The sequence below is a fragment of the Nymphaea colorata genome, chromosome 4 (genome assembly GCF_008831285.2).
Source record: "Nymphaea colorata isolate Beijing-Zhang1983 chromosome 4, ASM883128v2, whole genome shotgun sequence".
Lineage (NCBI taxonomy): Eukaryota > Viridiplantae > Streptophyta > Magnoliopsida > Nymphaeales > Nymphaeaceae > Nymphaea > Nymphaea colorata.
The window spans coordinates 19,653,802-19,680,980 of NC_045141.1; the positions used below are offsets into that span (position 1 = coordinate 19,653,802).

At 37.2% G+C, this 27,179-nt stretch overlaps 4 protein-coding genes across 7 annotated transcripts; 1 reads left to right on the plus strand and 3 right to left on the minus strand.

Moving 5' to 3' along the window:
- Positions 1-476: 476 nt before the first annotated feature.
- LOC116253040 (histone deacetylase 19) lies at positions 477-8,269 on the minus strand. Of its 2 annotated transcripts, none has more exons than XM_031627763.2 (8): positions 8,062-8,269; positions 5,148-5,699; positions 4,106-4,546; positions 3,431-3,661; positions 2,947-3,038; positions 2,802-2,859; positions 1,834-1,905; positions 477-897 (listed from the first exon to the last, which is right to left on the minus strand). In XM_031627763.2, the coding sequence occupies exons 2-8, from the start codon at positions 5,673-5,675 to the stop codon at positions 841-843; spliced, it is 1,479 nt and encodes a 492-aa protein (XP_031483623.1). In that variant the 5' UTR covers positions 5,676-5,699; positions 8,062-8,269; the 3' UTR covers positions 477-840. The 2 variants fall into 2 exon arrangements, with proteins under 2 accessions (XP_031483623.1, XP_031483622.1); XM_031627762.2 differs by lacking the exon at positions 8,062-8,269 and adding an exon at positions 6,625-6,782.
- A 585-nt stretch (positions 8,270-8,854) lies between these two features.
- On the minus strand, positions 8,855-13,448 carry LOC116252161 (ubiquitin-conjugating enzyme E2 4). The gene is made up of 6 exons (XM_031626262.2): positions 13,035-13,448; positions 12,865-12,944; positions 11,689-11,803; positions 11,522-11,574; positions 11,286-11,414; positions 8,855-9,156 (listed from the first exon to the last, which is right to left on the minus strand). The coding sequence occupies exons 1-6, from the start codon at positions 13,076-13,078 to the stop codon at positions 9,026-9,028; spliced, it is 552 nt and encodes a 183-aa protein (XP_031482122.1). The 5' UTR covers positions 13,079-13,448; the 3' UTR covers positions 8,855-9,025.
- A 3,126-nt stretch (positions 13,449-16,574) lies between these two features.
- LOC116253529 (D-ribulose kinase-like) lies at positions 16,575-17,715 on the minus strand. Its single transcript, XM_031628375.2, has 2 exons — positions 17,502-17,715; positions 16,575-16,782 (listed from the first exon to the last, which is right to left on the minus strand). Exons 1-2 carry the CDS (start codon positions 17,654-17,656, stop codon positions 16,590-16,592), a joined length of 348 nt encoding a protein of 115 aa, XP_031484235.1. The 5' UTR covers positions 17,657-17,715; the 3' UTR covers positions 16,575-16,589.
- A 3,996-nt stretch (positions 17,716-21,711) lies between these two features.
- LOC116253624 (probable E3 ubiquitin-protein ligase RHB1A) lies at positions 21,712-27,133 on the plus strand. 3 transcript variants are annotated; one of them, XM_031628548.1, is made up of 5 exons: positions 21,712-21,840; positions 23,325-23,455; positions 25,070-25,445; positions 26,085-26,194; positions 26,649-27,133. In XM_031628548.1, the coding sequence occupies exons 2-5, from the start codon at positions 23,384-23,386 to the stop codon at positions 26,679-26,681; spliced, it is 591 nt and encodes a 196-aa protein (XP_031484408.1). In that variant the 5' UTR covers positions 21,712-21,840; positions 23,325-23,383; the 3' UTR covers positions 26,682-27,133. The 3 variants fall into 3 exon arrangements, with proteins under 3 accessions (XP_031484408.1, XP_031484409.1, XP_031484410.1); XM_031628549.1 differs by having other exon boundaries at positions 23,325-23,449; XM_031628550.1 differs by lacking the exons at positions 21,712-21,840; positions 23,325-23,455 and adding an exon at positions 23,459-23,569.
- Positions 27,134-27,179: the final 46 nt, after the last annotated feature.

Below are 27,179 nucleotides of genomic sequence, written 5' to 3' on the forward strand. Positions count from 1 at the left end.
CATAAAGAGAGTATTCCACAACATGATAACGAACCAGTCGGCAGGCTCCATGACTCTCATGTTGCCATGCTTCTAACTTGCACCCAGTAAATAAAGTCTTCAATATTGTTAGGGGAGGTTGGACCACCATCTCATCTCCAAATCATTAGTGTGACAAATGACACTAGGACGTGACAGCATAAAGACTTAGCCTAAACTGGTCTGGCTGGCAGGCCGGTAAGCAGGGCAGAGGGGCTCTCGCTTAGGCTAGGCTATGGTCTGATCTCAGCTAACTAAAAAAATTAAAAATTTTTAATTATGTGAAGTATTTTTTGAATTCAAGTTTAAATTGACACTACTCAAATAAATTAAACCCACCCCCCTCGGTATACCAAAGGGATCACACACTTGCCCATGGCCGTTTGCTTTAAAAGGCAGCTCGTTGGGACTATCAAATTTGTGGCGGAGAAATTTACAATGCAACGGCCAACTGGGACTATGAACCAGAGTAAATGGTACCATTATTTCAAGATAAGTATCTGAAATCAGATTCCTGCTTAGTTCTTGACAATAGATGAAATGCCTTCCATGCACCTATCGACGTTACAGACCCAAAAACAGAAAAAAAAAAAAAAAGAGAAAAAAGTTTCCCAACAAAGTTGTGCCAAAGTACAAAATTGCCCAGAAAATTTACAGCAGCCTCTACAGCTGGTCAAGCAATCAAGGCATCACCGCAAACATCAGTGCAGATACTTCACTCCTTCGTGGAGTTGTGAATTCTCAAAATCTGTTTCACAGAGTTGTGAATTTCCCAAATCTGAAAAATCTGCAAGATATTGATCTGGTGGCCCCCTCACAGTCTCATGTCTCCATGTTACTCCCTGCTTCTTCCATTTTAGTGGAATCAGTTTCAGATGCCTAGAACAACCAACGAACATAAACGATGGTAAGCACTAAGCAAGCATACAAGGGAAACAGGCAATAAGGAAATATTAGCATGTGTGCATGTGTGCATATATATACATGTATATATATATTCACACACACACACACACACACAGGGTATTATGAGTGCACTTACCATGCGAATAGATTTTGTCCATTGGTCGAGATGAGAAAGAGATTTAACACAGCTAATAAAAGGGGGACGAGAAAGAGATGGGCGTGCAGGATCATATAAGCCAATAAAGGAAACAAACTAGGAGCGTCCTTCTCCTTTAGCATGAAGCTAACTCTTTATATCTCACAACTAATTACCTTTACATATATGTCAACGTAGTGTGCACACCACATGGAACCATATTCACACCGCACCCTTTCACCGTATCATGTATACCGAATTCCTATTATAATGTCAGCACTGTAGTTCCTGCTGGAGCTGGCATATAGTCCCTTTGTAGCTGATCTAGTCGGACCTGATGCCGACTGCAGCTCCGATACCTTAAAGTCTAAATCCCTGTTAGGACCTACTAAACTCTCGTTCTGAGTCTGCGACACATGATATACTTGGGTATCTGATTGCATCCAACTTGCAAAGCTTTAGATCACGAAGAGAAATCCTAGAAACTAAGTCCTGGCAACCCAATGCTGGGGACAACTGGGTCAATACCCTCCATCTTTCATGAATTTCTATCTATCTATAATTTTTGCCTGTAATTCGTTCTTAGATCTATATCTCAGCATTTATCTACTGAACTGTCACATTCACGTTACCTAGGAATAAGAGACCGGTAAAAATGCATAATCCATAGGACAGCTATCCAATCAATCATGAATATACGCTGTTTCTGTGGCTAGCTCCTCCCCAGGGCTTGTGCCGAGGCATTTATACAAACTAGGGATTTAGGGTCTCACCTTTGAATACATTGTGTCTTCTAGCATCAAGTCTACTTTCGTGTTTTCTGGCCCAACTTCTTTTGCTAATTCCTGACAAGTGCAAATAAAGAAGAAAGAAGGTCAATTACGACAAAAAAAAAAAAAACAAAGAAGGCATTCTAACCTACACAGTTAAAGGCTTACAGGGTCGGACTAATTTTGATTCTAGATCAGGCGTGCAGGTAAGAGGAAATAGAGTAATTAAAATAAAGAGCACAATACAGGAATTTTCAAGATTTCAAACTGTTTTAGGTCCCATTTTATCTTGAAGCTGATTTAAAGCAGCCAATGTTTTTCCTACACAATAACTAAAACAATTTTACCAAGTATCAATTGGCTCGATGTTTTTCCCGCTTCCCCCAGAGCCGCAACAAAAAGTAGCAAGGTGTAATAGAAATAAAAAGTTCAGCTAATATTCTCAGTTGACAAGATAGAGAATCAACAACCTTTGCTTGAAAATGTAGTTTTATTGGAGAGTGGTACAGCTTGTAGCAGCAACAGGTTAGCAGATACCCCAGATCATTTCTTTAATACTGTTCAGAAGAATTTACATCTGTATGCCTAAGAATGTTCGTCTCATCGAACTAGATAACTTAAGTTTAGGCTACACAGGCATTCTGTAACATAGAAAGGTATTAGCCCTCCTGCCAGTCAAGCAACTTGTTGGATGCCCAGAACCAGCAATGGAGCCGCCTGCTGCAGATTGCCTAAGCAGTTTGGCATTCAGATTAGGAAAGTTTCCAGTTTTCCAGGATTCTCTACTATTATTTTTCAACCCATATGTATGAGCTCATTTCTATCACCACACCTACTGTGATTCCCATACGTTCTACAAACCATCATCAGTTTATCATCTTTCTACGGTCCAAAGAATAGTCTAGTTGAAATCATTAGCTAAAAATAACACTATAACAGAAAATAGAAGGCAATAAGAAGCTTGTAGGTACCACGTCTTTAGGGTCAGTCTCCATTTTCACATGTTGGATACCACTCGGTGCAGGCTTCCTACAAAAAGGTTGTATATAATCAGAATGCCACAAAAAAGCAACTAAAAGAAGCAAGCACATGCACCACAATTGAAATATATACTACCGCAGAGTTTCATCAAAATGCTTTGGATCACCATTTTCATTGTCAGAATCAGGATCCCACCTCTCATCCTTCATGTCATGATCATCGTCCTCCTGGTAAAAATCAGTAACTAGTCAAACAATGCCTGATCGCTTGCATACTAAACAGAGAACACAACGCCGCCAGCAAAGCAAAGGGATATATTTGTCATCCAAGCAGATATATAGTTAATACGGTGTCACTCGGTCAATAAAAGATCCAACAGACTAACAAGAAACTGACGAAATACACATTCTCAAAAATAGATAAAAGTACTGACTTCTGTCTACATCTTTTCCCCTTATATCACAACAATAAATTCAAAATGGGATAAGCCAACAAGATCATGACTCTGTTAATCATATCCAAGACAAACTTTAAATGCATTTCCCAAGCTACACTTGCATTTGCAGGACCAGGAAAATTTGTGGAAAGAGAGATCATAGGTACACGAATGTCAACAAACCTCTGGTAGCTCAGTTTCTGGTGGCCTTTCCTGAAACTGTACACTGGGCGCATGCCTAAGCTTTGATAGGTTTTCAAGCAACTTTGCTCTAATCTCGTCCAACATCTGTTTGGAGTTCTTGTTCTCCATGTTACTTGGAACAACATGAAGAGCATAATCTGGACCAAAGTATTCATAGTACTCATGGATTGGCAACTTATCATCGAGTTCAATACCAAGTGCAACACCTGTCTGCTCAAAATAAAAATATATGTCACATTTAAAGTTTAACAGGTTAAAACTAAAAACACTGATAATAAATGCCCTCAAAACAAGATATCAAATTTCAGGCAACACAAAACAACACAAGAAACTTTACAAGAAAACATGGATGAATGTCCTAATTTTGAGATGGTATGCATAGGCTGTTTCTAATTTCCTAGATGGCGCGCATATGATTATCCTAATTCCTAGAAATAATTACCTGACCATGCCACTGTACCATCACAGAAACAAAAACAAAGGCAATAACAACTTGCTATTAATTTTGGAATAAGGTCAAGAAAGAATCTGTGTACTGACATGTTAAACAGAATAAGCTTATGTACTGTAGCCACAAGCTTTTGATTCATAATCTGCTAAGAACTGCAAGACATTTGAGATGATCTGACAGAAATTTTGTAATTTGTCAATTACCTCATAGCACCAACATCGAGCAACATTTCTGATTGTATATCCACCTCCACCCAGTAACAACAATGGAACGTTGAAGGATCTCATATATTTAACACAGTCAGCATGGCCTTTGATGGAGAGGTTGAAGCAGCCCAACCGATCACCTGATAAGGAGTCAGCGCCACATTGAAGGACGACAGCTCCAGGCCGAAACATTTCCATCACTTTCTCCATTATCGGCTTAAACAAAAACTGATAGCTCTCATCATCAATTCCATCATCTAGAGGGACATTGAGGGAGTAATATTTCCCTTTTCCAGTTCCTACGTCACGAATGTCACCTGTTCCAGGAAAGTAGTCTCCAAACTTGTGAAAAGAAACTGTCATGACTCTATCAGTTGTATAAAAGGCCTCTTCAACACCATCCCCATGATGGATATCTATATCAACATAGAGAACTCGCTGCAATATGTAGATGCAGAAAACCAGAAACAATAATAGTTTAGCCAATGAAAACAAGAAAATTGAACAAAATATTGTAATTCTCATAAAGTGTTACACATAGAAAAGGAGAGCATAAGAAATTGATTACAAAAAGCCTTATATACTGTATACAATACTACAAAAAAACCTATTGAAATATCCAGATATAGGTTCAAAGGAATGAAATTCCGTAGAGAGTAAGAAACACTTTGGCAAATTTCATAAACTTCAGGTAAAGAAGAACAGTACTCAAAGATGCTGAACCACGTTAGACCTTATCTAGGAAAGTTCTAAAGGTCCACTGAGAAATACATGCAACATTTCAGTATTCAGAAGCAAAAACATAATTACATAAAGGTGGTAAAAAGAAACATGAAACAACCCTTCCTCCTGCAAAGAACAAGAAGACTTGTAGCAAAGTGTAGGATAAAAATATGAGAAATGCAATGAAATACACATATACATGGAAATATTCAGAAACATCCGGAATTAGAATCAATTACGGGCATTGATATGCAGCTGCATTCAATTTTAGCGTGTAAATAGAACCCAAAATAGTCAAATTAAGTAAAACACAAACCTCATGCTGCTTAAGAAGCTCCAGTATGGCTAGTACTATATCATTAACATAACAGAATCCAGAAGCTTCACACTTCTTAGCATGATGAAGGCCACCAGACCAATTGATTGCAATATCACAAAGGCCATGATTTAACTTAACGGAACCACCTACTGAACCACCAGCATAAGTCTGACAAAAGGAATACAGACCATCAAAGACTGGGCAATCTTCTCCAACGTTGAACCTTTTCAATTGTCTCATTTGGTCCTGCTGAGTCTCAGGAGTTATTCCTCTCAGAAATGCCACATAATCATCTGCATGGAACCTGCATAAATCTCTGTCTCTAGCAGGAAATGGCTTAAAAACTTGCATGTGCTGAAGCAAGCCATAGTTAGCCAGGAGAGCATGAGTCATTCGCATACGATGTGGCTTCATGGGATGACCTTGTCCATAATAATAATTACCAATCTCGGGATCATAAAAGTACGCTACTTTCCTCTTCACTCCATCAGGGCCAGATGCAAGAGAGTGTCCACCAGATTCCATTTAAAAGGAGGTCAGATCTATTATCTGAAAAGTTAACAGAAGAAAAAGATAATCAAATGGACTGGTTACAAAAGGTCGTCTCAGGGAAAATAAGCGAGATGAACAATTGACAACCGCACCACCTTTACATAAAAAGGTCTTAGCATTTCAAGACTCAATAGGCCGGATAAGGTTTATCATCACACAGTTATTTAAGTGTTAACCCTACCGCTCTTAGTCCTAAATTAACGTATAATAAGTTGGATAAATTCTCTAACCTTCGCCATAGCGATTAATATCTCAAACTCCCAACGTTTTCCAGAGAATAACTGCAAAAATATGCTCTGTTTCTGTCTAATTTATCTTATCTAGCAGATGTAGATACCATGACCCAGATACCAGTTCTCAGAAACATGAATAGTTGATCGATTCTAGTTACGAGAATCGACGTCCTCCCCCGTTGATGCCACCATTAACGATAGTTTGACTCATACTCCTTCAAGCTTTGGTCATGAGCTTGAGGGCACATACCCATCTACTGATTTAGACAGCTCAGACGTTACAAGCACAGATACAAATAATAATCTCATTTAGCTGGACAATTGGGTGCGTCTGAACATATCACATTCAGTACAGTGCATTCCCATCAGCCTAAACATCCCTCTCTCTCACACACACACACACGCACACGCATACACACACTGGCTCACACAAACAGACGAGGAGTAACAACCCTTCAAAAAGAGATTTCTCTTCTGAGAAAAGGAAAGCAACAAACTTGCCCAAACAATGAGTGTATCATATTTGGCTGGCCAATTTCTATTGAAACAACAAAAGCAGGCTCTAACTTCCGACTCTAAAATGAGAAGGCAAAACAGAGACACACACACACACACACACAGAGAGAGAGAGAGAGAGAGAGAGAGCAACAACAACAAGAAGAAACTCACAAAAGTAACAAGAAACTCACCTTAACTCGGTACCTATATGAACGCCGGAGAGAGAGGAAGAGAAAGAGAGGGAGAGAGAGAGAGAGAGAGAGAGAGAAGTTTGAGTCCCCTTCGAACCAGAGGGAAGGGACCGAGCGAAGGGAGAAAACTAGAGAGCGCCCGCAATATTTAAATATATATAAGTGGAAGATGAATTGGGTTTTGCGTCTGACCTTTCCATCGTGCTCAACTTACTCACTTGACTTCGACAACCACCTAAAAATCAAGTTGCCATCAATTCTATTCGCCGTGTTACAAACAAGTACCTCAAAACCAAAAATATCAGTTTTTACAAAATTTTCTTCTTTCTCCTTTTCATTTCCTCGGAGTGGAGGACTTATTTCTTAAACTCACTCATGCTTTCACCAAACCATTCTTCGCTCTTCACTTTGGTTGGTTGTTTTGCGCCGAACGGGTCCCGAACCATGGATCCTGTGCGCCCTTCACAAGCAGAAACGGGTTGGGTCCCTGATAAAGGGGTACACAGATTTGGAGAAGAACTATCGGGAGCACCCCCTCTGGCGTTCTATCAGATGTTCCATCCCAAAAAGCTTTTCAAACAAAATCTGTGGATCCAGATTCTTATCAATGGGCTGCGATGCGATGGTTTTTCTTTTTTCTAGGTAAAGGCCACGGCTTTGTGTTGTCAGTGTAGCTTGGGGTATTTTTTTATTTTTTATTTTTCTGATTATTATTCACATTTCAGCTAAAATGAATTTCTTCCTGCTAATGCTAATGCAGTTTATCAGTAGCAAGAAAGGCACGTTTCTTGGCATCTTCCAGATCACGAATACGACCAAAATGAAGTATAAAAGTAAGCACCGTTTTCTACTAGCAAAATAATAAATTTTCATTGGAAAGAACAAATGGTGTGCCTATGAAAGTGCTCCTTCTACTGCTGACTCTACTTCAATTCTTACATGTTTTTTTCCAAGAAAAATTAGGTCCACCGCTCAAAATTGAAGATGCAATATCGTGGATTTTAGTCAAGCACGAAAAAAAAGATGTCCCCAGTCTTGATCGTCAATGTTATATATATATATATATATATATTGTGAAAGAAATGAAAGTCAGTGATGTGCAAGTTGAACGGCTTTTACCTAAGCTGCTGTGGTACAAGAAAAAAGATGTTATAGAACTTGAAAATGAAACAAGTGATTACTTATGCCAGAAGTTGCGGCATCATTTTATTCAAAAACAAAATGAAACAAGAAGCTACTGCAAATCGCCACTCCTGTTTTAAACATCATCAAAACAACTGTTCAACCTTTTATTGATAACCCTAATGAAGTTGAAAAAAGAATATTAAAATTGATAGTGCAAGTTAAAAGCAAGTGGAAATATGCATGACACCGATGCGTCTGTTAGAATAAGGAAGAGAAAGGGAAAAAATAAAGGAAGAAAGCTTCGGCTCTCACAAGATTAATGCTTTTGATCAACAACAACCGAAAGTATACGAATGCCCAACAACACCGCCGTCTTTCGCCGGAGTTCCAGCGAACGCTCATCGACCTCTCTTCTTTGTTGGTGAATCAAAGGGCCAGAGGGCTTGATGGATCAAACTCTCGACGCTCCGCCCTTCACCGTTCCTTGGAGCAGCTGTTTGACGATGTTTAAAGTTGAGCCTCGATCTGTGAAGAGAGAGAGTTGCGTGCGCCGCACTAAAAGAAAAATAAAGGCATTTTGATAATGATTAAAATTGTAATGTTGGAGAGTTTCTAGGTGCGCCGCACTACCAAACCTTTTCCTATTTGACAAAGTTTCTAGGAGTGCCAATGATTAAAATTGTAATGTTGGAGAGTATTAATTCACCTACAATCTGACAAGAGAGTCGAAGACCTCATCCTTCCCTTCCCTTAATTCAGATAAGAGTGCTACAAGCGATTTATATAGAAAAGAATACATGCTGTAGGTTTAGAACAACTGATCGACTCTATTATAACAGTGACGTTTTCTAACATGACCAGCATCAGGATACCCATCAGTTAGGATGCCCATTATCATGGTGACATTTTCTATTATGGGTCTTAAAGGGCTAGGCATTGGTAAATGCCATAGGCAACTGTTTCCATGCAGTAAATGAATGCAGCATCCCTCATTCTTTACTACCATTGGTAAATTTTTGTTCCTTTTAAGTGCTACTCATGCATGCTCCCTCTCTCTCTCTTTCTCTCTCTCTCACACACGCACACACACATGCACATTTGCACATAAGGTTCCTGCCCTTTGATGCCAGTTTCAGCAGAAAGTATTCCAGATCAACAGAAATCCAAGCATCCAAGTACATGATTATTTACAGTTTCAAGACATCGTGTAAGATAGAACGTTCCGTTTGATTTACAAGGAGTTAAAACACGTGTGTAGATACAGTGTGCAATTTTTTCAAGGATCAGCTTGCCCAGCCACTGCTTCATCGCTCGATGCATACTCGTCTTCACTCACGTCTTCGTCACTACTTTTTTCTTCAGGAACAATACCAACATGCTCCGGCTTGGCATATTTTTCACAATACTCTGGATGGAGAAGTGAATAACGCATCAGAAAAAACAACTCAGATTTCAATTTCTCTATGAAGGAGAAAGCAGGAATTCAGCAATTCCACTCGGCGTCATGGAAACATGAATTGAAGGCAAAGGAAGCCCCGAATTTGCTTTACTCATATGATAATAAATAATCGAAGGGCTCACAATTTCTCAAATTTTGTACTGGCGACATTTATTTTTCCAGTGTCCTTTGTGTTCAACTTTCTATAGAATATCGTAAGTAAAGCCCCATTAGAGAACATTCATGTGATGATAACTTTTTAGAAAGCTCATATCCTCAAATCTGGACTGAATGTGGTTTTGCGTTTGTTTTTCACCGTCTTTCTTAAGGATATCTACGTTAGGATGCTCTGCCAAAATAGGTAACTATCTCAGTTAGTTCAGCTGCTGGGGGCAACGATAGATTATGGTTGCATGAAAATTTTGAGAGTTAAATGAGAAGAGTATATCCAGGTAAGACGGGTTGCACAAATTAGTCTCATACAGATTTAATGTAGTAATAATAGTCAAACAGAAAGCAAACTTGTATTCCTTAAATATGTTAAAAAGGCAAAATCATGCAGATAAATTAGGCATTTAAAAGCTCAGTTCTATGCTGCTTCTGTGAAACAGGGTGAGCTGGAGAGAGGACATGAGGAACTAGCCAAAGCATTTCAAAGTTTTTCACTCCCAAATAAAGAAAAAAAAAAAAAAAAGCAACATGAACAGAAAATTATGAATGTGAGACGCCTTATGCGCCCGTCAAGGAAAAAGCACTGAGCGATGGGTCCCTTAAGTAAAGCAACTGAAAGTAGAAAAGATATGGGAGTAGAAAGGCTACTTATAAAGGAAACGGTTTACACGTAACCCTGGAAGGGGCACTGTGTTCGTCACTTTGGGCAGAAAAAGGTGAGAAACACAGAAAACCGCAGCATGAGTATTGGTGCCCAACTCTTAATTCAAATCATCAGTGTATTCTGGTCTTTTTGCTATGAAAATCCACAGGTTACCACCAATAAACAGGTTGGTTACATCTCAAACAAATTTCAGTTGTCATGAATGCATGTTCATATTTAGACAGAGTTGACAGCACTCAAAAGGGGAAGTTTAATACCATTGTCAAACATACAATTTAAAAGTGAGGCTTAAGCTTAAACTTTTTTATGGGAGAACGGACAATGGACATTGAAGGAGGCCTAAAATAATAAACTTCTGAAACACCTACCTAGATAATAAGTGGTGTAACAGATTGCATACATCTCTCAGCTAACAGGTTGCTTGGGAAATGAAGCACGTCTGATCAAGGACAAGAAAGTCAAAATCCATTGACAAAATGCAGCATTTTTTTTAGCTTTAAATTTCAAAGTACAAAATAAAGATTTTCTTAACTTAGCAGCAAATTTTTAGAGAAGATTCCTTATCTCTAAAATGCGAGAAGCTGCAAGCTGCAGTTGCTTTGAGTAGTTGAGGTCTATCGTGATTCCCCACATTTAAATTTTCTGTTATGTCAACCTTCATTCACGTGCCCATTCAAGTAACTTGTTTTACTAATCAAAACTACCAAAATCATGTCCATGATAACTCAGATAAAGCATGCAAAACCTTCCATGGATTATACAGAAGGTTGCCACAAATAAGTATGATCTTTGATGAACCAGCATATAGTGCAGAACTCTTATCCACTTGAATTGGCAAATTGCCAAAATAATACAACTGATAGTAAGTCTAACGATTTTCAAGGACAAAGAAACTTTGGATGACTCATGACAAGGGAAAACTTAAAAGCCACGGTAATTTTTAAACTAGTGATTCCTTACAATACCGATATTATCATTGAAATGAGGCAATTCATTGTATTTAACATGTAGGTAGCATATGAAAACTGTAAACAAAATATCTTAATCTTATGTTCCCAAGGAAGCAGAAATTTATGAAATCAGTCAACAAGGTACCCTCCTCTTTGTTGGTGGGAAAGACTTGTTGCATTTTTTTAGCATATAAATGGATGTTCTTAAAAGAATCCATGATAATTGTAAATTGAAACAAAATGAGAAAATAAATCATTTAGAAAGTAAAATTGAAATTATCTACATGTTTTAATACAAATTCACTGAATATACCTTTAACTCTTTGCTCATAAGCAGCTCGATCACGCATCATCAAAGCAGCAGCCTCTCCATTCAATGGATCCGATGGATTGGGATATAGAAGAAGCTGGGGAAGAAATACCTCGAAAACATTGACAAGGTCTGCAAAACAATGACACTATTATGCAAGAAGATTTTGGCATCCATTTTGACCTCAAGGAGAAACTAAGTTGTTTACAAAGTGGAAACATGGTTCAATATTATGTTACCAAACATTGGACTCCAAGTTTGGTTGATCACATCCAGGCACACTGAACCAGACCTACAATATTTTGAGAGCAATAAAAGTTCCATTACTTAACAGATTGGGTATATTTGTGTTAGACACCCCATAAATAGCACAAAAAAGACCGGTTGTTAGGAAGTCAGAACTCACATTTCGTCAACATTTGGATGATATATCTTGTTAACAAAACCTATAGATGGAGATTTGTAAGGATAGGCATCTGGCAGTTCGACCCTGATCCTCCACACTCCTCCATGGTAAGGACCTGTCATGGTGCATGTAAGTCTTCTTATCCTTGTGAACAAACTCATCCACATAAGCAACAAAGAAGGCCCAAAAAAATGGTGGCTTTCTTTCTTCGAGAACAAGCGAAACATCATATATTCTGGTGTGTAAAATCGCTTACATGTGATGTAGAAATTTTGCAACGGGTGATTCGTACAGTACTAATTCAGGAGACATACAATTGGAGACTACACAATTAATGAGTCAAATCATAGACTTTGAGCAATTGATGTAGCAGAATCCATCACAGCACGAAAGATCTCATGTCGTTGAGCTCTGTTGCATCTGTGAGATTATTTTAGTGAGGGAAGATCTTTTTGCTTTTTTCGTGCTGTGATGGATTGTTTGGGTTGTTAAGTTTCTAACAGACCAATGATGCAGAATCCATCACAGCAACAGAGCTCAACGATATCACAGTAAATGTTTCCACATAACAACCCAAACAAATCCATCAACATGAGACGCAATGACGATTTTAAAATAGCCGGTAAGGATGGTAATATAAGATTTAGATTTGCAATGAAGCACGAAATTGATTATCAGAAGTGAAAAACCAGGGAGGAACTAATCCAAAACACTTTCCTCGCAAAAAAAAAAAAAAAACATTTCTTAGTACACGGGGCGAAATCCCAAAACGAGAAGCACGATATCAATGTATAAGCAAAGGAAGAACATAGGAAATCAGAATCGAAATGAACTGTGAAGACAGGATTTGATGATATGCCGTGGGTAACTTATCACGTCGCCCATAAAAGGCAACGGTGTATGCCAGAAAGAAAGGAGAAAAGGCATGTACTGAAGCTCAATACTAGAACCAGAGCCTTTGAAGGAAAAAGTGCTGCTATCAGCCAACCAACAGAAACCATTTAAACAAAAGGCAACATTAACGAAGATGATGAAGGAGGTGGCACTATGTCAAATAGAGCAACATATAAATCCACATATGTAAGCAATAATTGCAAAAAAGGAGGTACCCACATGGGGTCATGAGCAAAAGACAGTGGCATAAGAGAAAAAATAAGATGGTCGATAAAGACTCACTCTCGTTTGGCCCATGGAAATCTACATAAAACTCTTGCATGCTATCATTAATCATCTCCACTTTGTAATCGCTCATCATTCTACACCATTAAACAAGAGAAAGAGAAATCTAAGAAAAACCCAACAGAAGGAAAAGATAAAAGATTTTCAAAGAATCAATAGGCGGTTACAGTTTCATCAGGTCCATCTCTCGGCGTTTGCTTGGAGAAGACATGGTTGCCTTCCACTTCGGCCTTCTTTCTTCAGATTTTCCTCGAGAAAATTAGACAAAAACAAAAAGTCTCTCCCTCTCTCCTCCCCCTTTCTCTTCCTTCTTGTTGGTGAGAGAGCACAGAACGAATGAGAGAAGGATGAGGAAAGCAGTAAGAGAAGCTAATGCTAACACCTTTGTTCAGATTCCGACAACAGAGAGTGAAAAGGAGAAAAAAAAGGAGAGGGCTAAAGGCAACCGAAGGTCGGCAGGCGTTTACTCTGCTAACCACGCAGATTTTACCAAATCCCCTTCAATGGGACTTTAAATCTCTCTGGCTCTCTCTCTCTCTCTCTCTCTCTCTCTCTCTCTCTCTGGTGAACTCTGGACAGGTCCATTACATACGATCCCACATAGCACAAGCTTGGCTTCTTTTCGTTAATGATACATTTATAAATTAAACTATGAGTTTGTCAATTGGGCACTTTGCTATGCTTTTTCATGTTAAATAAGAAATATTTAATGATGCATTATTTACGAATAATATACAGTATATAGTGTAGATCAAATAATTTAATGAAGAATTTGTAATCTGTCACGAATCAAATCAAATCTCGCACGATCTGAGCTGATAAACTTTCTGCTCAAGGAACTACTTATGTGTCTAAAGCAACTGGCTTCGTTCAGCTTTTACCAAATAAAAAGATGATAAATACATGTGTCACTTCAAATTCAATAAAAAACATTTCAGATGCCCTGGATGAGCATGAAGTTAACAACCCACGAAGATCCTCACATACTCTTTGCTTTTGGGATTCTTGGTCATGTTTGAACCTGTGGAATATAGTACAGTTTTCAACTATAGTGTCCTGATCTCATTATTTATGGTCTAGTGGACCAACACCCATAAAAATTAAACAGGTGACACACCTTTTATTCATTGCTTGAAAAAAAAAATACCTTACAGGTGCAATTTTCACTTAATCTCAGATGCGACATTTTCTTTGGTCAGTTAAACATTTTGATGATTTCAATGTTTACTGGAAACCAAACAAAAAAAAAACTTTTGAATGTTAATTTGCTAACAACATATTTTAGATAAGATGAAATTGGTTGAAAGTTTGAGCTTTTCACTATCAATCCTCTGCATGATCCGAGTTGTGTTGAATTTTCTCCTGCCAAAAAAAATACATCTAAAAAGTAACTGAGTCAATTGCACGTCTTTAATAAGTAGAACATGATAAGCACAATTATCAATTCAATTTAAAGAATGATGCTTATAGGTATAATTTTTATTTGTCTCACATGGGGTGTGCATCATGAGTATCAAAATTTTGACCAACTTAGAAATTTTAAGTCAAACCTCCTGAATCGGTTCAATTGCAAACGGGTTCATTCTCTTCTATATCAGATCTAATTTTTGCTTGACTTTAGCTATTTGAGATCCAACCCGTTTACAGTGGATCGAAGTACACTTAGAAACATTTACCAGAATGAAACTTGGTATTGGAAAACATCGGAACATTAGGAACGAGACATCCGATAAAATTGGAACGATACAGAGAGACAGTGGACCGTATCGGCTAGTATAAATTGGCCTGAATCTTTTGGGCCCCTGCACTGTTTCATTGAAGAGCCGAGACGATATTCACTATGGTCCCATTTACCGGATCAGAATTCTGACGAAGAAACAAGTTTGGATCAGCGGATTTTTGTCTTGAAAGGACTGAATCAAAACAAGACTCGGTTTAAAATGCACAACTGTTCCATAGTTGACATTGAGATTGAGTGGTGCATAATAGATATCACGTAAGTCCACCCAGGTACTCGTCAGCTTTTGATTCAAGGAAAAAAAAAATTTACCTGCTCGATCTATAAAATGATGTCACAAGAAATTTGGTTTCTGCATCAAACACCCTTAAACGCAGTTAATGAATGATTTTACTGTCATCAACGCAGTTAATGAATGATTTTCATCGACTGTCAAAAGAGATCTGCTCCACATTTAAATGGATTTTAGTTCGGACATTGGTTTTTATGAAGATTTTGATTCAAACTCGAATTTGAGTTTTTTAACATCTTAATCAGACCCTTCTTACCTTAGATCAACAATTTGGATGTGATAATAATGGCTTTGAGAAATCGATCGCATTCAATCGGTTTGCATCCCTTGAGCATTTATTGTAGCAAGAAGAATGAAAGTATGCGGCTGTAAGCACTGAGCAGTAATGATCCTAAACTTAAGGGCTTAGTGGGCTAAGAAGTGTGTAAGCAAGGTTATTTGATTCCTTATCAAGCAGTAAGCATGCATTTCATTAAGTTCTTGATGTAAAACTGCTAGAAGATTAGATGACCCAAGTTGGTTTTAGTGTCCAAATAAGTTACTTGAAACTAGATTTGATGCTAAACCCGGTTTCTAACGCAGTTAATTCAAATGGGTAGTGGTTAATCCATTGGATTTTGAAGGTGAAAACTCTTTAAAACAGTTTATGTAGATAAATATTTCTCCTTCTGTGAATTGTACTTAAGTTCCCTTTTATTTTAGTTGAAAAAATAAGCATTTGTTTAGTTTTAAAAATGTTATTTAATTAATAAATTAAAGAGAAAAAAGGGAAAATAAACCAATATGGGGCTTTGGTGTAGAAGTGCTAATCGTGCTCCATTTGGGAAGCTGAAGCCCTGCCAAAATGCCATATTCTTTTGGTTTCCATCTCTCGTTTTCAGATCGAAACTTCTTCATGAATTCGATGCAGAGTTCCAAATGTTTGGGGTTAAGATTAGCAGATCTCTGCGTTGGATTATATGAATCGTGAAGTCTCTCGTTATCGAACTTTTAACTTTCTTCAACTTAGAAGTCTTCGTCATGTAAGTTGAAGCATAGAAAAACCTCACCACCTGACATCGACGCAGCTCTAAACTTTAAATCAAAGGGAAAAAATGGGTCTTTGTCCCTCACTCGAGCGGTAGAATAACCCTCTTGCTCACCGGGAAAAATCTTCATAGTTGAGGAGCTAAATCTAGGAGATACCTACTTACCTTATGCCAATAATGAAGTGCCGTGGTTATAGAACTCTCGATCTTCTTCAAAGAACGGCTCAATAGTTAGATTAAAACTGAGAGAGTAACCTCTTCAAAAGGAAAGAAACTAAATGGGTTGTAGAACTTGAGCTGCAAAACCAGGCCCCCAAATTGAATAAAAGAGCAAGACTGGGGACCAATTTAGAAATATTGCTTAAAATTGTTTTGTTGGTGGGATAGAGCTTCATTAGATAGAGACTTTTTTTGTTCTTTCTTTATGATTTTTTTTTTTTTTGGGGGTTTCGTAGTGGAGGTTATGTCGTCATGGTGGCAGCATTATGACAATACGATTGCTTGCTAATTATATTAAGACTAGTCTCAAGGGTGATAATGATTTTATTTTTGATATTAGAAGGCACGTTTAATTATTCATGTTCTATGTTCTTATAGACAATCTCAGTACAATGTACATTTTTTTTTTTTGCTTTTACCTAATTGTGAAATTCATCAGTCCAACTTAAATATGAAAAGAATAATTAGGGTACTGATAGAACTTGAAATCCGACCTGTCAATCATCATTGTGGTTGCAGATGTCCCATCAACTGATATGGAAGAAACACGGGAACAAAGGGTCTGTGGTATATCTTCAAGAATTTTGAAAAGTACATTCTTCCAGGAAGTTGCCCAATCTATTTCGCTATGGACCTGTCTAGATGTGTAGGCAAAAGATTAACATGGTGAAAGCAAAGATTGGCTAGAGTGCATAATGCATATTGCCTATACAAAGTTTAGAAGGATTGTTTTTTCCTTCATACCTTGAAAGACTTTGGATTCAAGTGCAAAGAGGAGGAGGTATCTAATTAGAAATACTCATGTTTTGTCATGAATCAACAACGAAAATGCAGAACATGGATGTAAATTTCTCAATTTGAGAAAGAATATGAAACATTGACATTCATGTAACTGTTTGAGTAATAAAGCTTGTAGCTGTTATGATAGAGTAGGTGAAGTCTCTTAGTAGTCAAGAAGCATTGGTCAGAAGAAGCGGGCTAGGAAAGGAAATCAAAAGCACTTCTGGCTAGAAAGAGTTACCAAGGTTAGAAAAAGAACCTCTACAGCATACGGTAACAATATCTTCCTTCCCTCCATCAGTAAATATATCCACTAATAAGCACATGCATGTGTTTAAATAAAGGGACGGACCCAAAATTACCAGGGTTTAAGTTTTCTAAGAGTTTTCAGAATCTAAGGACATAAAAACAGAAACTAAAATATTTTCTCAACTACAAAACAATATTGTAGAAAATGTTGGTATCTGTTGAACATGGTGTCCATAAGTGAAGGTGTACAATGCCATGTGAATAAGCAAAAGTACCAGAAGACAGTAACTAACATAATATGCCAAGGCTAAGCATAGCATGCCCTTACGATGATGGATTTGAATATTCTCTTTTTCCCTCAGCATAAAGTTTTCCATGCTTGTCAATGAGAGCAAACCGAGCACCAGATGTACCAAAATCCATTCCAAGAAAAAGCTGTCCAGTGTCTTGAATACCAGCTTCCTTTTCAGCTTTACACAACATTATCCCTGTGCTTTTCCTGGTTATGAAGTTGCACAAATTTCTTTGCCTTGAAGAGCAGCACCCTGTAATAATTTTAACGAAGAAACATCAGAGTATGAAGATTAGTTAAATGAGAATTTTACGTCCAATTTGCAGTGGACATATCCAATCATAAAAACAAGCAATATCCATTTCCGAAAATTTCTGTAATACATTTTATAGGAAAAAGTCTAGACAGCAAAATGATTTAAAGAATTCACCATAAAATATATAGTACTACAGTGATCAAAGAAGGCTTAAAGAAAATGAAGCCTTTTCACTGGTGTTAAATAGAAGAGACGGGACACTTTTGGTTTGCTGCATGGTCATGATACTGCAGATGGGCACATGAAGACAGCTTTGCTGTGGCATGAATAATTACAAACAATTGGAACCATTACCACCCTCACTAAAGAGACGATGATATAAAGAACATAGGTCCTCATGAACAAAGTGCTGGAAAGTCCAGCTTTTAAGAGACGATCATCAAAAGTTGGCGAACGGAAACAGATAAAGAAAATTAAGGTGAATGAAGAAGGTCGATTTGGGGAATGAGGAACATAAACTAAAGTATCCACATTGTGGGAAGGCCGAGCAAGCAGTCAAGCACATACAGCTTGCAGGAAAAGACTGACAGAACATAGTGATGTCGCCCTTCTAAGGAAAAGAACTGAGCTTTTCTCACGATGAGGGAAAACACCACTTTCTTTGGACGTGCTGAACTGACTTAACAACGTGATGTATGTTTATCATGTCCTATTTTGGTAGTCGCTCTGTCTAAAAGCTCAGCTATTCCTCTCTTTCCATATATGACACAGGAAGCCTTCTCCATAGCTAGGCCTTGAGGCAACAGACGCATGCCACAACATTAACTCTTCTTCTTCTTTTTTTCTCTCTCTCTCTTCAACTTAGAGAGTTCAAACCAATCCATCTGGCCAGGTACGGATAGCCCTTTTGGCCAACTGAATGAGGAGATGATTGAATTTACCAATCACAAAGTAATAATTTGTCCAAGTAGCTCCTCGTCCAAGTCGTATCATGTCCAACAATGTATGGAAACATTTTCCCCATACATCGCTTGTAGGTTGATCCAAATGAAGTGAAATATAGACGCGTTTAATGGTCTTGAATTTTGATTCTAAAATTAAAATTCTAGAAACAAAATTTCACTTAGATTTGGAATTAGAACAAAATTCCAATTCTAGTTTTCCTTTGTATTTGATAATAAGGAATTCTTTATTCATTTTAGAATTGAAAATGATGTGTTTGATACAACATGAATTAAAATTCTAAAATTTATGAATTAAAATCATCATTACATGTACCCTAAGGAAAGATGAAAAAAATTCTAAAATTCAGGAATTATAATTCCACCCCAAGGGTACAATAACAATGCTAGAATTTTGATTGAAGAATGAACCTGTAATTCTGGAATCATTTTTTTTTTTTTATAACACAATTTCTAGTTAGTCAAAAATAAGAATTTTAATTCTAAAATTCCACAATTTCGGCTGTGTTAGTGCCTCTTAGCAAAAAATTTTGAGTCCACCACAAAACATTTTTGTATCCTGACATTTTCTGCTTGAACACCTTATAAAAATAGCATTATCTCATTATTTATCACACTTGGAGGAGGGAATCCCCAAAGTTTTACCAAGAAGCAGTTGCTTCGCTAGGTGCGAGCTTGTGTAGGCAGTTGCCCACAAAGGCCAATTTTATTTCTATATTGGTTCCTCCACATACTTTAGTTTATTACATATTAGTGCACCTCAATTATATGATTTTTTTATTAGTGCTCCTTTGCCACAAATTTCTCACTCCACCACTCCCAAGAAAAGTTCATAGAATAAAATTGCAGGTTAAGAGTTGATTAGATTGATTCGAGATAGCAAGAAAAAATATCTCATTCACAAAGTTCCAATAGAAGCAAAGGTTTCATTCGAGGTTTGTCTCTTTTCCTACTTAAAGCAGCTTCTCCTTCAAACGAATCAAAATAGATGCAAAGTATTAAATTCCCTAGCAGACAAGGTTTCTTATTCCTCCAACCTAATTAATTAAGACTTTGGTTTCCAACTGACCAAGAAAAGAAAGAAGTAAAGAAGAATATGGCATTACTCTTACCTTATGCAATGTCATCGTATCTAAGACATTACAATTTCATCAACTTATCACATCAAATCAAGCATATTTGCATATTCAATTAATATTTCTTGCTTTTTCACCATTTTTCTTTTCTTTTTCTAAATTTTAAATTAGCGAGGGGATCCACCAGGGAATTACTCTTGAACCGGCCACGAAATCAAATCCATTTGCCACTTATTTGATTATAATCAGTTAATTAATGTAGTAGTTTGACAATAGTAATAAATTGTTCTCGTTGCCAAACAGCCCTTTAAGTATGACACCATGATTGGCACCAAATTTATTTCTCTGTTTTCATTGAGCATTTAATATTGAAGAAACAAATTCAGAAGCTATCGTTGTCGATCTTTGATAGAAATCAAAATCTAGTTTTTCTATTCTCCTTCCTATTAATACTCTATATGTGCTGTAACTAAACACATGTTTATCTACTGCATCACTCTTTCCTCTCTCTCTCTCTCTCTCTCTCTCTCTCTCTATATATATATATATATATATATATATATATATATATATATATATATATATATATTCTAGAGAGAGAGAGAAAGAGCATTTTGAATGTTCTTTTATGACAAAAAATAAGTAACAAAAACATCAAATTTGATAGGTTAGCAAATTAAAATATCTTTTCTATAAAATACAAATAAATAGTCGGTTTCTATGCTTGTTACCATCTTCAATACATCTATACCATCCGAACAACAAACGCGTTTGTACCATTGTGTCATATTAAAACAAGTTGAATTGCGATTTGTGAGAGATATGTATACATATGTTAAATGTTTGATATACAAATCCTATAAATTTGATTTATACATTTGATTTTCAAATTTGTTACATGTTATAAATTTAAGCATTTGGTACTCACGGTCATTGTTTGAGAGCTTAAAAAAAAAAGTTATGAACGAGTCAAGCATGAAGGCTTTTGAGTTGATCCCAATGTGAAGTAATTACCAATGAAGCTTCATTATGAATGCAAGAAGAGATTGACTTTCTAGTGATCATTATCGCCCTCAAGAAACATAAACATTTTTTTTTCTCTCTTTATCATCAATCTTGAAAAACTGGAAATTGAAACTTTTCTCAGGGAAACGCCATCTGAGTCCTTGCCTCCTTGACTTCTTTCACAGAAAATCCAAAACCAAATGTCACCATATAAGTTAATATATGGTCCTAAAGTAACCCACCACAATATTTTTAATATTAGATACAACCTACCACTATATTCGAATGTATGGTAAAAAATATATCATCTGACGCCAAAACATAATGTCATGTAGACTAATATAGTCTTGTACCTCAATGTTTTACATCAGGATAGTAAGATATAAAGAACAAATCGATAGAAGAATACTGTTAAAAACCAGTAAAGTGGGAAAATCTTGGAAATCACACAGTGAAGGGGAACGCTGGAGATGTCAATGATTTGGACGTTATCTCATATTCAATCTGAGTTGCTGAGTGTGATTGGTCGGATTGGAATAACAAGACTAACAATCGGATTCACATTTGATGTATGTTGAATTGGAAAACAGGATTTGCTTACATAATCTAAGTTCAAATCAGTTTTTAAGTATAAAAAATTGGATGCAGTTATGTGATTTGAAATTTGAGCATCTCGAATCCAAATCTGATCATCCTGGCACTGCCCAGTTAGTAGAAAATGTTAATAGTTAGGCCTCAATTAATATCTCTGGTTATCCCATTTTATCTGGATAAGTTGTTGCATTCAAGAAAAGTTCCCGAATTTGGACGCGAATCCCAACTGCATCGATTCGAAGCAGCAATCATCGTGGAAGAAGCATGAACAATCAATTAAAAAGCGAAGGGTGTTTTGGTAAAATAAGAGCTCCTTTTTATAGTCTTCGTCACTCGGTGTGGAAGGCAAAAGGGAGGGAAAGAGGAGGTGGGCAGAGAGGGTGGAGAGATGGCGGGAGACGCCATGTCTCCTTCTTGCTTTTTCCCTCTTCTTCTCGGAAAGGCCCTGCCGAAGACTCAACCTTAGCGTTCCTAGGAACTCGGTAAGGGGATCTTTTTTTTCCTCATTTTCTTGCTCAGTTTTGGGTACTCAAGGATTCCTTAGAGGTTTCACTGTTCCATTAACTTCTTTCTTTATTTTGAGTTCGGGGACACCTGTGATGAATCATGACTGCTGCTGGGGATATTGGTTTTTCGATCTTGATTGTTCTTGATGGTTTCTTGGGCGTCGATAAATTCGTTTTGCTTGTGTCCTGCTTCGGTTCTATTCGAATTGTGGATATTATTATGCCGTTTTAGTTTTCTAAAGCTTTATGTTGGTCGTCCGTTTTGGCTGTATTGTTAAATGGAATCAGGTGGAGTATCGTGGCCGTGAGATGACGTTTTTTCTTGCTTTGAGAGTTTTGTGATTATCTTGAAAATGAAAAGTAGAAGTATTCAGTGGAGAAGGGAGGCTTCTTGGCCACCCTTTATCAACTTTTCTGGTCCAGGTGAATTTCACTGAGATTTTCCTGGTCACTGGCGTGCGAAGCGGGTTCTTTTCTTCATTATACCCCTTCCTTTTTCAAATTTGGAGGGTAGGTCCTGTCTATTACATGTTTCTATCGTGTGAACCATTTTCCTTCTTTGGCTGTTACGAAAAGCTGTATTACTTTGGCTGCGTTCGGGTGGTTATCCTACGTGGTCCTGGGCATGAAGCAAGCGATACATATGGATGAGAGAACCGATATGCCCGATGAAGTTTGTACGTTGCCGTACTGGTCTCCAGCTACATCTTAGAAGGCCCAAGCTTGCGATAGACCTTTGAATAAAATGTTGAGTCAATTTTGACACTTAAAGATTTGGGGAAAGAAATGAAAGTTTACCGAATTAAAAACAAGAAAAATGTTTTAGATGATAAAGATTCCATAAAATTTGTGGGGTTGGTAAATCCACAAAAATGTTTGGAAATTGGAAGGACCCTCCAAACAATTTGTGGGGTTGGAAACTCCATAAAATTGGATGGAACTTCATTACATTATATTCAAGAAATATCTCCATTTGAATGAAGAAAGCCTTCCAAAAAAGAGCCTTAAGTTCTATTTCTATAACTAATCTTGCCATGTCTTACATAATTTTTTATGAAAGGTGTGCCAAACGTTAGTTGTTTATTTTTGCAACCAAAGATGCGTTATATCATTATCAGATATGAACTGACAGAACAAGTCACGTTATGGTGCTTCTTGTACGATTCTGTGTAGTGTGTATGCATGCTCCCTATTGTTGCTTTCTTGATTGTCCATTTGTGAGTTTAAACCTTGTGTGGATGATTAATCACTTGTTTCTTGCCTGACCTTGTCTCCTCATTCAGCTTCATTTTCTAAATATTCTATTTTCTTAGGATGAGTATCTTTGAAGGAAGCATGCGACTATCTTGAATTTTGATTATTTGCACATTTTCTGAAAACAGACGATTTCAATTGCCTTGATTATCTTTGATTTAGGAGTTCTGTTATTTTTTCCTTGTCTTTTTTCTTTCATGGAATAGGTCCAGGTACAGTTTGATCAGAAGAGCAGTTAGTGGACTTGAGATCAAACCCATAAATAATGGGCGGTTGCTGTTTCTCTTCTAAAAGTGTTGCATTGGATGGAGGGCAACAAGGATCTCAGAATGTTCGTGTAGTCTCTACTAACTTTCTTCTTGTAGTACAATATATAGTATTTTTTGCATTGAAATACTATCATGTCCCAACCACTCCCATGTTGGGTTTGTACATGGGCTTCACCTTGGATGTAAGCTCTCTGTGTTTTTATGTGCATGTTACAAGCTTTTCTGTCTCTTTTCTTTCCTATGTTGTAGAAGTTGCTTATAGGCACCGGATTTAGCTTGAAACCTGTCTCCTGAAAAGTTTGTTGGATATATCTCTGTTAATTAAACTGGTCCCTGTATTATTTGTTTATATTTCATTTTTCAGGGTTTTCCCTATGCTTTTTGTTATTTTGAGAAATCTACATTTTGTTTCCAAATGGACCATGCCTGTTTAGTTCTACATTTTCATGTCAAATTCAATTCATTTTTCCTGAGAGAAAGTTCCTTTTTTCGTTTCTGTTTTCCATATTAGTAACATTAAAATACTAGAAATGTATTGAAAGTCTTCATTTTCAACTTTCAAGAACCAGATTTTCCAAGCCACTATTAGGCTTCTTTTTTTGCATTGGCAGTACGGATGGTGTTGGCAAAGGTATTTGTAAATTGTTTTAATGCATTGCTTTCCAAGTTGGAGATTAAGGCTTTGAGGTTGAAGAAATGTGGAAAAACTTGATTTTGTTGAGGTCAGGTCCGTTGTATGGTTCTATTTGTAAATACTTTAGTGCAAAAATCAATATATATATGTAGTGAGGAATGGGTGCGTTAAAGGTTCTTTTCTCCTTTTGGATGCACTAAGTTCTAAAAAAAATTAAACCACAGTAATTTATAATGCATTCTAGGCAATATTCTATGCACCTTTTTGTGGTTATAGATATTCTTCTGTTCACTTTTTTCATTTACTGAAATGAATAATGGTGAGTTTGTAAAGGAAAGACTTGTATGAAAAACAAGGGCTGTATTCCCTTCAGTGTTCCACTTGATTTGACAGTAAACAAGGAGCTACCTTCTTTTGCTGGAGCTATTTTGATTTTATTCTATTTGCTGATGTTGGCTATCATCTCTTCCTTGCAACTACATATATCTTGGAACTCCATTGCTATCGGTTGCAGTAATTTGTGGTATGGGAGGAGTTTGTCTGTGCATGTACTATTTGCGCTATGGGGCAGGATTTTGTGCTGTATCACACGGACACATTCAAAAGGCAGGCTGACCCTTGTCCACACTTCATCACATGAGTGTGACTTTGCACATGGTCAGAGCCACATCAAATGTAGCAAAACACCCTTTGTGCTCTTTTGGCTAATTTTGGACTGTCAACTTTGACTGAGTCCATCTTATCTCTTTCTTCAAACCTTTTAAAACTTTTTCATATTCTTTGATTTTGTCAGTCTTTTTTACCTCTTTCTTTTCTTAAAAATTTGTGCACACACACATGCCCGCAGAGCACCTGAGTTTTTTGAAATTGCTCTGATGGCTGTACGCCTGTACCCATGCCGCACCTACACCTATCTGCACCCACACCCATGTGATGTGGATTTTTTTTAAATTTCCCATGTATTATGACATGGCAGTTGACATTTGTTCATCATATTTGGCTTATTCTTAACTTGAAATTTGATTGAAGTTTGAATAACTTTATGCAGTACCCACATGCTTCGTTGGATCATGAACCTTTTTCACTACATGGAATCTCAGTAGAATCTACTGATGTGTTGGTTGATACAAATCTTGGAACAAATACACAATTACTTCCATCAGCTGAAACACTAGATGTAGGACTTGTACACATACCACATGATGCTGTGGATACATCTGATAAGACATCTCCAGTTCAAATAGCAGATGCTCAACCAATTGAAGATACTCTTAGTGGAATGCGTGAGGATCTGAAGAGATCAGATGTCAAGATCTTAGATGACCCTTTGTCTGGACCACCAGTGGATGAAAAGAACTCCAAGTTAGATGGACCTTTTCCTTTGGTTAACGATGAAGAGGATGTCTGCCCTATTTGTCTTGAAGGTACTACAATGTCTTCTTCCTTTCAGCTTACAGCAGGAAGTTATGTCCATTCAGCAGCCTAATTGAGTCTGATAAAATATAAAGGCTTCTTGGTCGGCTATATCTTTTTTCTGTTTTCCTATTGTTGTCTTGATAATGGTGACTTCAATTACTTTTTCCTTATTATGCTCAAGTCTCCACTTCTTTAAAGCTTTTTTCCCCTCAGGAACACATCCAAATCACATACACACACGTAACTTACATATGGGATACTTCCAGTTCTGATTATATTCTTCTGTGAGATATAAGAATGAAATGATGAAACTTGTCCAAAGAATTCCAGAAATGATTTGCTTTTCACTGTCCAGCCATTTTCAGTAAGTTTTGGGTTTTACAGTTTTAAAATTTCTTTGGGAGGTTCGTTTGTGTCTTTCTTTGCTTTTCTGTGAGAATTTACTGTTTTTGGTAACAAGCATTTGTTGCTGACTTGTACTAAGAAGTTTCCTATAGGTGTGCAAATCTTTAAATGTATGGATGGTGTTTGAAAAATGTAAACGTAACTGCACAAGCTAAAAGGAATGATGCTATCTTCTGATTTTTTTGGGAGTGTGAATGTTGTGAGAATTTTTTGTATTTCTAATTCTCTCTGTTATTCTGCAGAATATGACAAGGAGAATCCGAGAGTAGTATCCAATTGTGGGCATCATTTTCATCTTTCATGCATTCTAGAATGGATGGAAAGGAGTGATAGCTGTGCAGTGTGCAATCAGGTTTGCTTTTTGAGAGATCCATTTTAGGATACTACCTTACCTTCTTTTGAAACTTGAAAGGCCATGTGCCAAGTGCCTGGTTGATCAGTTAATCCTTCAGTCTTGATTTGATTTAGTTTGAAGTCAATGAAGTGTGACATACCATCTCACCTGACATCCATATATCAAGGCTTGCATGCTGCCTTGTATTTGTAAAATTTCTCTTTATGACATAATTTTGTATTTTATGCCCTTGACCACGTGACATGAAAAATTCAATCTTCAGTGTCAAGCTCAACTCTTCTGTTTGTCTTTGCCTATCGTCTGAATCCTCCTGATGATATACCTGCTTCTGCCCTGTCATTGGAGATTGTCTCTTCATGATCAACTGTGACAACGATTACTTTTGTTCCTCAAGTCTCAGTAGTCACTCCACATTAAAATGCTCACAGAAAATATTTTGATCTGATGCCAGGCTATGTTATTCAATGAAGAAGACTACTTCTAGCAGTTCTTATTAGTAGAGTAAGAAGAAGAAAGGCCGATATTTCAGCCGGAGGTACATACATGATGGTGCCTGTGATTCTGATTCTTCCTGAGGTTTTTCTTTTGAGCTTGAAAGGGGCTTCTAGTTTTACTGGTAGTAATAGTATGTCTTCATTCTCAAGACAGTTACATTCAGCCTGTCATCTATAGAGTAGTTTTCCCTCGTAGCTTCCTTTGTCTGTTACTGCTCAGAACTGCGGCTTGCTCACCTGCTGATGAAGGCAGAGCACATTCAGAGTTGGTTGCTGGAAGCTGAGATTGTATATGCATCATTTGTTTAATCTTTCTCTCTGTTAGTCTCTCTGTATAGCTGCTTGTGAACAGAATCATCATTCTACGGCATTAGTTTTGTAAATTGTTCAGTTTTGTTGCCATTCCATTGCTGTAGAGAAATGTAAGCGTTCTTTTCTTTTCGATTATTGTGGGTAGTGTGCTTCTGTTAGTGGTATTGTCCCTATTG